Source organism: Mustela lutreola, chromosome 4 (assembly GCF_030435805.1).
Source record: "Mustela lutreola isolate mMusLut2 chromosome 4, mMusLut2.pri, whole genome shotgun sequence".
Lineage (NCBI taxonomy): Eukaryota > Metazoa > Chordata > Mammalia > Carnivora > Mustelidae > Mustela > Mustela lutreola.
Window position 1 is genome coordinate 134208138 of NC_081293.1, and position 14487 is coordinate 134222624.

At 39.7% G+C, this 14487-nt stretch overlaps 1 protein-coding gene and 1 long non-coding RNA gene across 5 annotated transcripts in view; one reads left to right on the forward strand and one right to left on the reverse strand.

Annotated features, from left to right (window-relative positions):
- The window catches only part of DYNC1I1 (dynein cytoplasmic 1 intermediate chain 1), a 303858-nt gene extending 291356 nt beyond the window's left edge, over positions 1-12502 (forward strand). For all 4 annotated transcript variants that reach the window (XM_059171178.1, XM_059171180.1, XM_059171179.1 and 1 more), the window contains one exon: positions 11821-12502. In XM_059171178.1, coding sequence (XP_059027161.1) covers positions 11821-11931 — 111 coding nt within the window. In that variant the 3' untranslated portion in view covers positions 11932-12502. The remainder of the gene's footprint in view (positions 1-11820) is intronic.
- Positions 256-11825, reverse strand: LOC131829408 (uncharacterized). Its single transcript, XR_009352841.1, has 3 exons — positions 11681-11825; positions 7389-7543; positions 256-419 (listed from the first exon to the last, which is right to left on the reverse strand). It is a non-coding gene; the product is annotated as an uncharacterized LOC131829408 (long non-coding RNA).
- Positions 12503-14487: the final 1985 nt, after the last annotated feature.

Sequence of the window (14487 nt, forward strand, 5' to 3'; positions counted from 1 at the left end):
GGTTAAAATATAAAACAGCAGTGTTTCCAGGTAGGCCACATGATGCTTTGTTTATATAGCACACATTTTTGGTTGTTTGATTTCAGCACTGTATCTGGAAAATATAGTGTACACATTTATTTTCACAGGTAGGGGTCTATTTTCTTTGCGAAGCAGGTGCTTAACTCCTATTAGCATAAATGGAAGTTATGTGAATTCAATGAAAGAGAAGACCCTTTTTATTACTTGGCTATAATTTTTATTCTATTTGTGCACTTTCAAAGTTATTAAAATAGACAGTGGTTGCATGAACCATTTACATTTTCTAAGATGTGAAGTTAAAGATGAGCTCAGCTCCTGAATAAGTTTTGAGGCTCTTCTTCTTCACACGGTGGGATGCAGTCTGTTTGCTGTGGGGTTGCACGATCCCATTCAATTAACTGAAACGTGGATAAGATAACAAGTCATAAGTTAACCACAAATATAACCTGAAAACGGTGAGTGAATGCTGCTTCAAAATGCACTCAGAGAGAGCTGTTAATCATTGTTGGATTTTTTTAATGATGTGTGAACACACATATTCTAAAGATTAAAAATAAGAATTACTCACAGCCATGGCTCCTTTACTGAATAGCAGGCTTTTCTATATATACATGGAGCTGATTTTAATAGCACATGGGCCAGTGAGTATAGAATTATTCACATGTCCCGATGATTGATAGTCAGCCTATCTACCTGTCTGTCTTGCAGATGTGTTTTCTAGAAAGCCCGTTGCTATTGTTAATGCTTCGGTGCTGTCACACAGATGGGCTGTCATAAATATCCCCTAACAACTATGTTTGCTGCTTATCTGAATTAGTTAGAATGCTGTTTGCAGCTCCAGTTTTGAAAGAAGCAGTTTATCCTCCACCTCCTGTTATTTCTTTTTCCATTAACCTCTTCCAGGGAAGATTTTGTTTTCAGTTGTGATAAATACACATAAGTTTCAAATCCCTGATTATATTTCTACAGTAGTCAAATGATAAAATTCCAAAATCATTTTCAGCTTACAGCAGAACTTGGAAAAGAAAATGGCAACTGGAAAGCGAACTGAGGAGACGACTAAAGCCCAGCTCCCTTAGCTCTACTGGTTTGCTTGTCCCATTCGCTGATGGCCTAAGAGAGCATGCGTTCGTCGTTACAGCGTAACCCGCTACTGGGGCCACACTTCCCATCACTTGGTTCACACGACTGGCTGGGGGCTAAAAGAAGAACAGTTATTTAATTACAGATTTCAGTAAATACAGTAAAGTTGGCATCTGTTACTCTATTAAAAGGGTCTTGAAAAATTCTTGAAAAGGAAAAAGGCAGGTGAATATGAGAGATCACAGGTACCTGCTAATAAGGTAAAGCATGATTTAAATGTTCACCTGACTGTACTTTAGAGAGGAAATGAAAAATCAGGATGACAGTTTATTTAGGATCCCAACAGGGAAAAGGGCCTATGGCGATAGACACTTCAGAATGGCGGTCCAGCTATAATGTACAAGGACTCTTGAAGAGTGCCTCCAGCAGCTTCCTAGGCAGCTAGCAGACGGAGAGAAGAAAGAGATTTGATGAGCCATCTCTCCTGCACTTTAAAGAGCAGTTCAATATAGAGGAATCTGATAAACGGTTAGTGCAGGGAGTTCAAAAGAATTTGAGTGACACAAAATAAATACAGTACGTTTCTGGTTTTTAAGTGAATTACACTTAGGCAGTAACCGTTTGCCTTGGTGAACTCCTTCTTGTTTGCAGTAGAACAGGACCTGCATCCGTTTTCCAGGAGAAGTCTGTGCGCTGAGTGTAAGTCATCCCCCTCCACGGGGAAGGGGTGCGCAGAACACAAAATGCAAAGTTACACTGTGATTTGGGGGTTCAAGTGAGAGTCCCTTAATGAGAAAGAACTGGATGTGAAATCACTTCATTTAATTGTTGTGCTTTGGGAAGGCCAGCAGCCCCCGCTGAGGACGACCGCGATAGCACGGCCAAGCTGCGGTGGCCTCCGGAACAGAGAGCGGGGCTGGGCTCAGCTTCCCCAAGTGCAGTTAAAATCACCCCAAGATTCTCGAAGGTCTTTGCAAGTGCTGGCTTTATTCTTCAGTGGATAAACAATATTATTTTCTTTAGCAGATGCCAAACATTTCTTGGAAAAGCCAAGACTTTGGCATAAGTTATTGTGTGGTGCCCAAACATTCAGATACTTAGTTCTGTCGCTAATTATCTAGACATCTGATGACACAAAAACAAAGCACTGGGATTTTCAATGGGACTTTTCAGTTTTTACCTGAATTTTTATTGCCATAGCCACAACACTGTGCAGTGGAGTCAAAAGCACAAAGGCCTATTTGAGCAGATTTGGGGTGCTAATAAATATAATTGCCTAAAATAAGCTACTCTGAAATAATATATTAATCCATTTCCTTGTCATAATAAATTACATGTATTTGAAATTAAATAATTTGGTTAAAATGTAGGATTGTAATTTTAGTATTAACTTGATGTCTTCTAGGAAAAGTGCTTAATTTAAAACAGAAAAAGAAAAATGCTATTAATTCCAATTAACGTTATAATTACTCATCTTATAGTGAATGTAGTAGCAGTGGCTTTAATTTTGGCAATTATATATGTAAAAGACCATAATTAAACTAATTATTATATAAATACTGTGCTTATTCAGGTACATTAGTTTGTAAAAATGAATTTATAGGATTAGTATCTTTTCAAACCACTTTTTTTTCCTGGATTGATAAGAAAATACTTCTGACTTTTATGTATTATGGAGAAATTGATTCAATGAAAAGAAAACCCTAATATCTAATTTTATAAAAACCAAATTAATGCGTACATAGTAATTTGCAATATTCAATGAAATTCATATATTCCGATTTTGGTGATAAATGGCCTATGAATATAAACCTTCTGAAACAAGTACCAGTTTGTATAATTAATCATCTTTATGATTCTTCTGTGATTTCAAACTGTCATCTTCAATAGCAGTTTGGGATTTTGAAGCAGTCATTAATTATAGTGTTAAATTTTTTTTTATGGCTGACAAAATTGTGTTTAGTTTTAGAATTTCAAAACTGCTAAATTTTATCTTGAAAAATTACTGCTTAGAACAGTAGCCTCAAATCACAGCTTAGACCAGCTGAGCATGAAACTGCTCCAGTGATCTGTGAGGCCGGATTAACGCTGGCCTGTACGGAAACGGGGGGCTGTTTGTTGGTTACAGGAGTGTATGTGCTACGGAATCGCGTGTCTGCTTATGCGTGCTGACGTGTAAATATTTATATGCTATATTGGTTGGACTTGCAAAGTGAGGAAGTGAATGAATCATCCTATTCTAATTTCAAAGAAGTTTTGCATGAATTTCGGGGAATGTCAGCTTTCAGAACATCTTCTACATTTTAAAACATGAATTATTTATCATTTAGGAAATATCAGAGCTTAACCTTGTTGAAGAAATTTTGCACTCCCTTTTTAGGATGGCAGATAAAACTCATCAGCAGTCCATTCCTTGAGATCTTCCTTCTCGCAGCCACGCTGGAGTTTCTCAACATTTAGATGAAATATTTTAGTTTTGTCTTAGTATTCAGGACCCATAGGTAAAAAGTGAACATCTTCTAGCCGCCTAAAAACCAGCCACCCTTCTGACTTAGAAAAAAACTGGTTTTGGTTTTTGTTTTGTTTTGTTTTGAGTTTGGCAGCCCTCCTTGGGTTAATCACATTCCTCAGTAAGGTTTTTGTAATGTTTAGACTGCCACGTCCGCAGAAACATTTGCAAGGTAGATGCTTACGGAATGTCTGCTTGACCAGGATGACCTGGCCCGGCACAGAAAAGACGCCCCATCCGCATTTGGGGGAATCACTGTCTCACATAGGGAAGCTGAAGGTTAAGGGAATGCTGAATCGTGTGAAGCATTCACAGTGCAGCCTCCAAGCTGGCAACAGATTGATGGGCAGGAAAAATAATCCATTTCACTATATTTGCACAGACAAGGATATACAGAAAATATATGGGGAAAAGAAGGTTCGTCCTTCCCCGTTCCCGATCCCAGTCCCTCACCCTCCTGCGCTTTTCAGAGTGAGCGGTTGGCCACTAGAGTAATGAAAGCCTAACAGTTGATTCAAATAGTTGTCAAACCACTGGAAAAATGCTTCCTTTTCATTGTGCTTTTTTTGGACACTATAGATATGGTAAATCATGAACTACACTATAAAAATACCTCTTTTATGCCCAAACATTCAGTAGGAGGGAATGACATTTCTTTTATTACCTTAGTAAATGTTTTTAAGGTGTTTAGCAATAAGCTTTCTTTTTTTGTCAAAACTGCTTAGATGCAGTGGTTGCTAGGAATTTACTAGAAAACCTATAGTTAATAGTATCAGGAGGGGAAAGGGGATTGGGTTTAGTCAGCTAATAGGACAGAGCAGCCTGAGTAGCAAGCACATCCTTTGTCGTCCCCCTGTCATTTTCCTGATCTTTTCTGTTATGGAAAAAGAGTGGTAATAGAAGTTTACAAAGTTTATTTTCCATTATTGTCCATCAGCCAATATTTTTAGCACTTTTTCCATCTTTTGGGCAGAGGAATAGAAAGGTCCAAATAACAGGAAAAAAAATTACACTTAAGAGATTTCTCAAGAAGAAAGGATGATGAGGCTTTCATACAAATGTGAACAAGATCATCACAGGCCTTAGTAAATTAACTCTTTCTTGTTTAGCTGTGATTCTTCTTTTTCCCTCCATAGATAGAACTCCAGAATTTTGTTGTGCTTCCTATAATGCTAAATTTTAACATGAAGAACATTTTTTTCCCTAAGGAATAGTATTTAAAATAAATTATTTCCTTTGATGTTTTCTGGCTTACTGAGAATGATAGAGACCCATCTTTTTACTATTTACTTTTGATTTTATGTCTTACCTTTCTTTCCTTAACTGGGTGGTAATGAATTTTTTTTTTTTAAGTGGTATTCTAACAAACATGCTATAAAAGTTAACCACTCATTTAAAGATCCTAGGAAGAGAACTTTGGCAGAGAGATCTGCAGCTTCACGGGTAGATGATAGGTCCCTTAGATAGGATTTTATAATAAAATAGGTTCTTTCTTTCTTAACCAAAAATAGTCGGATCTCATCAGACTACTGTAGGTTTGCGTGCTGCCAAATTTCACAGAAATTTTATCGTACTGACTGGGAAGGGCAGATGCTACAGCGTGGAGACTAATGTGACGTCCACCCTTCCCTCCAGCCTTCCCTAGAAGGGCTCTAAATGCTAAGTTACCACACAGCGTATCTTTTTGTGGTAGAACACTGCAGCGCATTTACCCCTCTGCACACTGCACTCTGGCTTGGAATTTTGGTCAGTGGTTTCATCCATTGTTAGACTCCCCCGTGAGTTAAATACAGTGGGGCCTGTATTTATGCGGAGCGAGTAAGCTTGCTCATTCCAGCGGCTGCTTCAGTGCTTGCTACCTCCCACTTCGCTTCCATCTGTGTGTGTGGCAAAGGGAATTGTCCTAAGAAATACCGGCTTCCTCTCAACACAAATGTGTATTTGTATACCAGTAAGTCCACAATCTCCTGAACTGGGGGGGGGGGGGGGGCATTAAAAAGGGCACTTTTAAAAAACTGTTTAAGGCTTAGAGGGGTTTAGCAGTCATTCTGTGGAAACCCACATTCACTTCCACGGTTTCTGTAAATGCATTAACAACAACAAAAATCAATGCGTATTAAGTGAAAAGGTAATTCGTAAGATATCTTTTTAATAGGAAACTTTAATTCCTAGGCAAATAGGTAAGGTACAGGAGGTGAGTTGTCCTGTATGTGTTCAGCATCCATGGCTAACATAGCGTCCCACACTTTTTCTTAACGACTCGGTTTGATGAAAAGATTTCAAAGATGCTGATGAAATATACATCCATGGAGTGCTTACTCGGAAATCTGGAGTCTTATTTGCTTGCCACGTTTAATATATTGGAAAAACCAACTGAAATCACCGAATAGTTTTTCAATATTTCCAATAATTTGGAAATTTCCAAATAATTGTCCAAGATTTTTTTTTAATTAACTTACTTTTATATAAACAATGCCTGAGACAGAGTTTTACTGTAAAGAACTCGGCTTTGAGCTGGTAGGAGTCACTGCAGATAAGTCAGCTTTTTAAAATCAGCTGCTAGGTACTATAAACCCTTTAAAATTACTAACAAATGAGGGAGGCTTGACTGTGGACTGTTCAAAATTGTTAGCCATGTGCTTATAAAAAGGGACACATGAATGATATTTGTATATTTAACCCTGGTTATAAAAAGTCATTTTATTTTTTAACAGCATGTTCAGCGGTTACAAAGCCTTAGGACTTGAGCTAAAAATGTGAACTCCCACTGCAGAAAGGGCCCTACCAAGGAAACACCTCGGGAACTCTGCACTGGCCGTATCTGAGAGATAAATATGCATCAATCTGTTGACATATATGTGTACTTGTGTATTTATGAAGAACTGTGCTTAAAATTTGATTTTTTTTAATGAGCAATCAAAAGTACTCTGATGGAATTTTTCTTGGGGTCTGAAAGAACCCTTCCCCCATACCCAGCTCATGAAATTTGGCTAGTATTAGAAGTAGGACCACTTAGGAAATTACTTGGGTTTTCAAGAAATCAAATGTAACAAAAATAAAGAATATTTCTAAAAAAAAAAAATGCAGCTCTATATAGGTGAAAAGGAGAAAATGTGAAGAAAGAAAAGAAGCCAAAATAACAAAAATAATGGAGAAGGGAATAAGCATTAAGGAAAAATAAGAAAAAACATCATTTCCATGGGGTTTATAATGGGCCAAGCACTGTGCTTAAAAGCCCATCATATTTTTGGGGGATGGGGGGGCTTGTTTACTATTTACAGCAGTCCTGGGGATGAGTCTCAAAATTCCTTTCTCACACATGGAGAAATTATGATCAGACATGTTAAAACATCACTTTCATAAGCACACGCAGGAGATAAGTGCAAAGCAGGGACGGGAAACTGCCCTCTGGCCGATCGTGGAGGTGGAGAAAGTCAACCCTGACCCCATTCTCAGAATGCAGTCATTCTGCAATCTCTGCCTCCCTTTAAGTGCATGAGAAGCCCAGGCTGGACGCCAGGCGGTTGGGCCAACTACTTATTTGGGGGAGAGGCTGGGCAGGAGCTAGGGGCCCCCTCCCTTCCATTCAGGCAGGGAGGAAGCAGGTCCATGTGGCCTCGGAAGTAGGAAGGAGGGGACTAAAATCAATTTTCATAAATTTTCCACAACTTTTGTACACTTTTGCTTTTTACTTTTGACCTTTTATCTCCCAGGAATCCTAGAAGATAAAATACAATCTTTAGAATCTTTTAGCAGGTGATTCAAAACACATTACCTGCCAGGCATTCTGGGGCGGTACGCTGCCATTTCCTGAAGCCTGGGGCTCCTCGGTGTGGGGGGAGGATCATGTGATCCTCAGCAAATCGTTGAGCTACCTGTTCTTCTCTTCCCCACCTGTTAAAAGAGGTCCGTGCCTTGTTCCTTAATGTCCTAATGTGGTAAACATCAGAATTAATTTTTTAAGAAAATAAAAACAGAACCACAAAAATGCTATTGAATTGATAATGTGTGCCACTTACAGAGATCGTTTTTAGGAACATGTTCAATCTGAGTGACACTTTAAAGAAAAAGAACGCATGACTATTCCATGATGAACTCATAGTATTTTCTTCCCTTAGATTACCTTTCTCATCCTCTTCACATCTCTGTTGATAAATGGGTCAGACACCATCATCCCCATTTTACAATTGAGGCAATGAGAGGTTAAGTGCCCAACCATTGCCAGTAACCAGGATGAGAACAGGACTTAAGTCTCCTGTCCAAATCTGAGCTTCATTTTACCTCCTCCTTAGGGCCAAATTGCTACCTCAGAAACTATCTTTGTCCTTCGTTCCCTTGGCTGTAAAAATAGGGTCATATCATATCTATAATAGGCCGTCACTCTTAGAACCACGACTGTATTATCTCAGGAATCAGAGCTCTGAGTGCTCATGGCATAAAAACGATTTATACACTTAGCAAAAATTAGAACTCTTCTAGTGGGGGGGTGAACTGGCTTGTTGGTGCACCTTGTCCACGAAGCAGTGGGAAAATCTGAATCATCCCTGACCTAGGATGTGGACTCTGGCAGATGAATCTGAATGCAGAAAATGTCTCCAGATCCACTCTGATTCAGTGCAATACTGGACAAGTTTTAGAAGCCCTTCTTTATGGTAGTCCCTTGCTATCACTATGAGCGATTTCCTTCACAATGCTTCTATTTTTTTTTTAATCAATTGAAATTACTCATCACGATTAAAAACTTGTGTGAGTATTTTTCCTATCGTGAAATGGAAATTGCTAGAAAATTATCCTGAACTACTTTGCTCCAGATTTAGCCTTTACTGCCTTGGTAGAAACACAAGGAGATGTTGAGGCCATTGCATGAACGTGCCATTTGCTTCCCTGCTACTTGCCTGACACATAACCCACACCGAGAAGTGTTGCACTTGTCACTATAAGAAGATCGATTTCAGGCTATTCATGTTTGGAATGTAGGTGAAGTTTAAAAAACAACAACGACAACAAACACATCTATGCCTGTATTCACACATTTTGACCCAATAAAACATGATCATTTTTGCTTGTTGTTCACGGTCATCATGTGCCAAAATTATTCAGTGCTGTCCCTTTAATCCCTAGCACAGGGCCAGGCATAGCGTGGATACCCGGTCCCCACTGACTAAATACATTTGTGTGCTAGTCAGAGGAACACGACAGCAGTCTTATTCTTTAACTGAGGAACATGGACAAAGAATCTTTCTACTTCATGATTAAGGTATTACTGGATTAAAAGTCTCCTAGAGAAAGTCTCCAATAAGTTTATGCTCTTAAGCCTCCTTTGCAGCCAATCAGAGAGAACCAGGTGACAAAAGTCAGGAGTGCCAAGGATGAGGACGGTTCTCTCCAAATGGATGCCACATACAGCCGCAGACACAAAGTGAAAGGAGTGGTCTTCTTGTTTGGTAGGACGCCTGTTTGATCTTACCTACAAGTAATTCAGATGCCAAAAATTATTAGTTTGGGTGTGGAAACCGCCTGTGAATACACATTCGCACATTCAAGCTAAGATTATACTTAAAGTGCTTCCTGATGGTGATACTTAATTCTAAAAGTGGGGCAGTGTGCAGTTCACCTTCTAAATCTAACATTACAATCACCTTGGGTTATTTTTATAGCCAACTAAAAGAGAAAGTGTAATAGGATGAGGTAGGTAAATTTAAGTTTCTAGAAGCAATTGTGTTTTCATTGTGTTCTTCTCTGGAATGTTTTTTATTGTGGTTTTGTTTGTGAACCAAAGCAAACATTCTAGAGAAGAAAATACTTGGTAGAATTTTTTTTTTTAACTTCTAATATTTCCAACCTCAATGAAACTTTCACAGATCAAAAAGAGGACAAGATATGTTAGAATACTAGGAACTCTTACGACAGGTGCTGGTATTATAGTATTACTATTCCCATCCCCGTGGAAAAGGTAGATCTACTGTAGGGACTTCTTGTTTTTTCATCAGAAAAATTTAAATTTAATAGAATTCATTTTTGAAAAGTTAGCTATAAAACTATAATGTCATAAATGGTACTCAGTTCTGTCTCCAATGATATCCCGGGCACACATTCAAACCTTAATGTTTCTTAATCTTTAGCAGTATCATTTTTTAAAGGTCTTGCCATTCCTACTGCATGAAACTACGTAAAACATATTTACCTGTTTTCTTGTTTGAGTATATAGTTCCTATATGTTGCTATCAATAAAGCATTACTTTATGGCATCATGTTAATTCAGACTTGTGCCTCTTCAACAACAATACAGTGTCAGGTTTAGGGGCCAGACGCCTAGAGCGCTACACTGTATCACATACTGTATAATGTGTTATTAGGAAGGCTTGCTTTTCCCCAATACTTCACATTATGTGAAATTCTGAGGTGCCTTAGTTACAGCTTGATTCTCACCTCATACGAGAAAAAGTTATAATCATGCCATCGTGGTTGGCTTTGCCTCTCCCTAGGCTTTGGTGTTGTGGTTCTTTTTGGAAGGACTTGGGTGAGGAGTTGGAGAAAAAGAAAAAAATAGTGGGCCTATTCTTTCATATAAAGATGATACCAACCCTTTGCTGCTTGTGCTTTTTGTTCGCTTTTTTGTAGCATTGATTTTGGACGCCTCATTTCCCTGGTGCAGTATTTTCTAAAATTGAAGAGAAAAAAGAATAGTGGAACCTAGGAAAAGAGCTCAAAGTAGGGAAAATGGACTGAGCAAAGGGGTAACTGTCATTCAATACTATTGTGAACTTACGTTGTTGCCTAAGGAGAAATTTAGGTTCATTTCAATAACTGGGGAAGTAGTTAACCATTCAGAAACTTATTCATATGACCAAAGCAGAATTCTTACTGGTACTACATTTCTTAAAGTAAGTAGAAGAACTTACTGCCCCACCTGAAGATCATTTCCAGAATTCTATTATTGAAACGTTTAAACCTTAGTGCTCGAAAACTAATGGCAGGATATACGTCAACTGATGGTACCAGCCTCCAAAAAGTTGTCTTAGACATTATCTGAGGATATGATCCCTATAATAAAAATTTAAAGTTCTAATCATTTGGCTCTATATAAAGTGGGCGATTTTTCAGCTCTAAAATTGATCACAAACTTAAGTTTCTTTGCTTCTTTTCAAAAATGTCTATTGAGGTGACTGTTATTAATGTTTATAGAATAGGTGTAACTCTGGGTACCTATCGATGGGCTACCCCATCTTATAGGGCAGTCCTCCAAGAAAATCACTCTACAGTCTAAATCAATTTTATTCTCTATAAAAGCATTCAGAATTCTACTTGGTCCTGCTTCTCATCTTCAAATAATTCTCTTTTCCACTCCAAGCATTTGCATGGTTATCTTTAAGCAATTCATCTTTGGAGGCTATGTAAAGAAACTACTATTCTTTAAATCAGCTAACAAAATTCATACATGTAATTTGTACTGGGTGGGGTTGGTTTTCTCCTCACTGAATTGTGCAGAGAAGAAGACAGTATTTGGGAAATTACAGAATGCCCCCTTTCTGGTGAATCAGTCCGCATCCTGGCTAGAGAAGCAGAGCCTGGAACTAGAGAACTCCGGCACTGATACTTGTTAGCTGTGCAAACTCAATAAGATGATTTCGTCTTTCTGTGCCTTAATTTCTTCTTCTGTAAGATGGAGATACTAATATTGCCCTCCGTAGGGTTGCTGTGAGGAATGAGTTAATACATGTAAAGGACTTAGAACAGAAGATCTTGCTGAAAAAGCCAAATCATTATTTCATAGTAAGATTTCTTCGTATATGTACATTTTTGCCATGCATCTTAGTGCATTAGCCACACTTGTGAAAAAGGGGTCAGGGGTCAGGGTAAAGGCAATCCCACAGTTATTTCTCCATCCCGTCAGTGGGGCAGTTTGTATTTGCTGGGTTCGCTCTAACTCTGGTCTTCTTGGGATGACGTTTCATTCCTGAAAGTGCTTTAACTGGCTACTGTCAGGGTATGGTTTACGTAAGCTTTTTTAAAGCTTTACAAATGCCACAAGTGATTTTTCTTCTGAGAGGGACACTATCCTCTTACCGTTGGTTGTCCTTCTTCAGGGCTGATGCTGGGAAGAAGACCGGAGAGACGGTTGCCTCAGGAGGAATGGTCAGGCGGGCCTCAAGGCTTCCTGGCCCGTGAGACACTTGCTCACCATTTTCTATTCCCTTGCTTTGCAGCTTGCAGTCCCCCACAATGACGAATGGACCCGCTTCGCCAGGACCCTCGTGGAGATTCGCGCTAACAGAGCTGACAGTGAGGAGGAAGGCACCGTTGAGTTATCTGCCTAGTGGAAGCGAACCACCCTGACCCCAACCCCAACCTTCACCTTCTAGAACTCAGTGCTGCAGCCATCAGTTCCACTCGTATTCCGTGTCCATTCAGTATCAGTGTTGCGAGACATTTTGGGTGTCCTGTTGTGCCGGCTTTGCTCCAAGTACTCCAAATGTATCCCACCCCGCTTTCCACTGACCTGCCATTCACCAGAGCATTTCGGTCTTTATATTTCTGTCTCAAAAAATGGGGGAGGGGGTGTAGGCTTTACAGGTTTAGTTGTTGCCTTTTAACTACTTAGTAGCTGTATTTAATAGCTGGAAACCTCTGGTTAAATTTGTTCTTACATGCACTTCTGGCATAGTCCTATTAAATCCATATGAAGCCAGATATGATTAGGTGCAGATGTGGTGTGCTTCGTGATACGGTACAGGGCCAAAGACTTGAGATGTAGTGTTTTACATAGTGACTCACGTTATGGATGGATTTACTAGAAGAACATTGCTGCTCCTTATTTATTGTGGTGTGCTGCATGGAACATATTTATTTGAAAGCATTAAAATAAACGATCCTAGAGCATGTGCATAATGAGAGGACTGCATTGTCTCTGCTGCTGCTGAGGTTACATTAGGTTCCAAATAACAATCACAGTATGCCGGTTCTACTGAGGACAAGAAATCTTTAGAGGTTTGTTGCAGTGAACGGAATGAATTTTAATGCCCATTATTTCTAGGTACTTTAACAATATTTCAAATATAGTTGACCACTGATACTTGTCATTCAAGCTAACACAGTCCAACAAAACTGTGGTTCCTGAATATGACACCAGTATTGCCAATAAAATGTTCCAAGCCAGGTCTGCCCCAATGTGGATAAAACCTTTGCTTGGGGGAAAAGCCTGATTAGAATTTTGCTTTGACAAGGGGGTGGGGGAGATATGTGAAGGCCATGTTAAAGATTGATAATGAACTCAGAGGCAGCCAGCTGGCTGGACTTAAACCAAGACTCCGGTTTTATTTTTACGAGGGAACGTGTGCGGTTTTTTGGAAAGCTTTCCCTATTCTCCTTCACCAGAGCTACTCTCGCCCAAAGACGGTCTCAAATGTTGGGAGTAAGGAAAACAGGTTATGGTGTACAGATACCAAATGTTCTGCACATTCCTTCAAGTTTTTAAAAAATTTACACCAGCAAAATTATGTTTATTGCTATTGGACTAAGAAATATGTCTATAAACAATTTTAATAGAAAATTTCCCCAAAAAGTCATTTCATGCCTAGAGAGAATTCAAATAAATAGTGGTTGAGTCTGATAAACAACTGAAGACAGACTTTCAGCTTTTCAGGAAGAGAATCTCCACGGTGCTCTGGTGGTAGGGACTTGAACCATGAGATTTCTTTTAAAAATAATGGCATACTTTTGCTCTATGTGCCCTATGGTACATAGATACTGAAACTCTTTGATGGCAGGAATTAAATTTTGAAAGATAAAATATGAGGTTCTTAAATAGGTTTAAAAGCAAGCCAATAAAAGTACCGGGGGTGGAGGGGGTGGTCAGGGAACAAAAGTTTCTCAAGCTTACACTAAAGGACCAAGAATAATTCAATAATCCATGAGTTGCTATTACAGACCAAACTCTCAATGATTCCACAAGTAAAGATCAAATAGTGAAAAGACCAGAGCCCACCTTAGTAAGCAAATGAAACATTACATGAGTTTATATACATACACGTCCCACTGTGGTAGCTAGTCTCCAAAAGTCTGAGACTCCCTGTGGAGTCTGGGCTGACCGGGTATAAATGATGGAATATGGGGGAAGTGATGCTGTTTGGGGTCCAGGACATGGTTATGAGAAGACTTATAGCTTCCTTTTGGTCTCTGAGCACATTCACTCCGTGTCCCTAAGCCAAGAAGTACAACCATCTGTGTAAGAGGTATGACCATCCTGAGACCTCTAGGCCACACATGGGCCCAAGGTGACCATGCAGTGGCCATGTGGATAGAGAGCTCCCCAGCCAGTCCATAGCCATTCAGGTCATTCCAGCTCATGTCCTAGATGGAATGTGATGGCCACGAAAATTTCTTCTCATCTCCTACTGCAAACAGCATACCTGACTGACAGCCCCTGCTGCTCTGCTTTGAGAATCCAGCACCATGTGTGACCAAGGCCATGCTTTCCATGGGCTGCTCTCAGCTGACTGAGGCAGGCCTGTTCTTGGGAGATGAAGACTTCTCTGTGAGGTAACTGGCTCAAGGACTCCCTGTCAGCATTGCTAAAACTTTCTGGAACTGTACTGCTGTCTAAAACTAATCATTCTTCCTTCCCTTCCTCCCTCCCTCCGATCTTTCATCTCTCTCAGGGTCAGACCAACATCATTGTCTGATGGCCCTCCCGGCATTATCTGTCTGGAGAAGACAAACTGGCCTGGTGAGAGAGCAAAGAGACTGATTAAATCACCCAAAAAAATTGCAGAAATGAACAAGTACCAGCATACCTGGGTGGCTCGGTCAGCTATGTCTGCCTTTGGCTCAGGTCATGATCCTCGGGTCCTGGTACCTAGTTCTACATCGGGCTC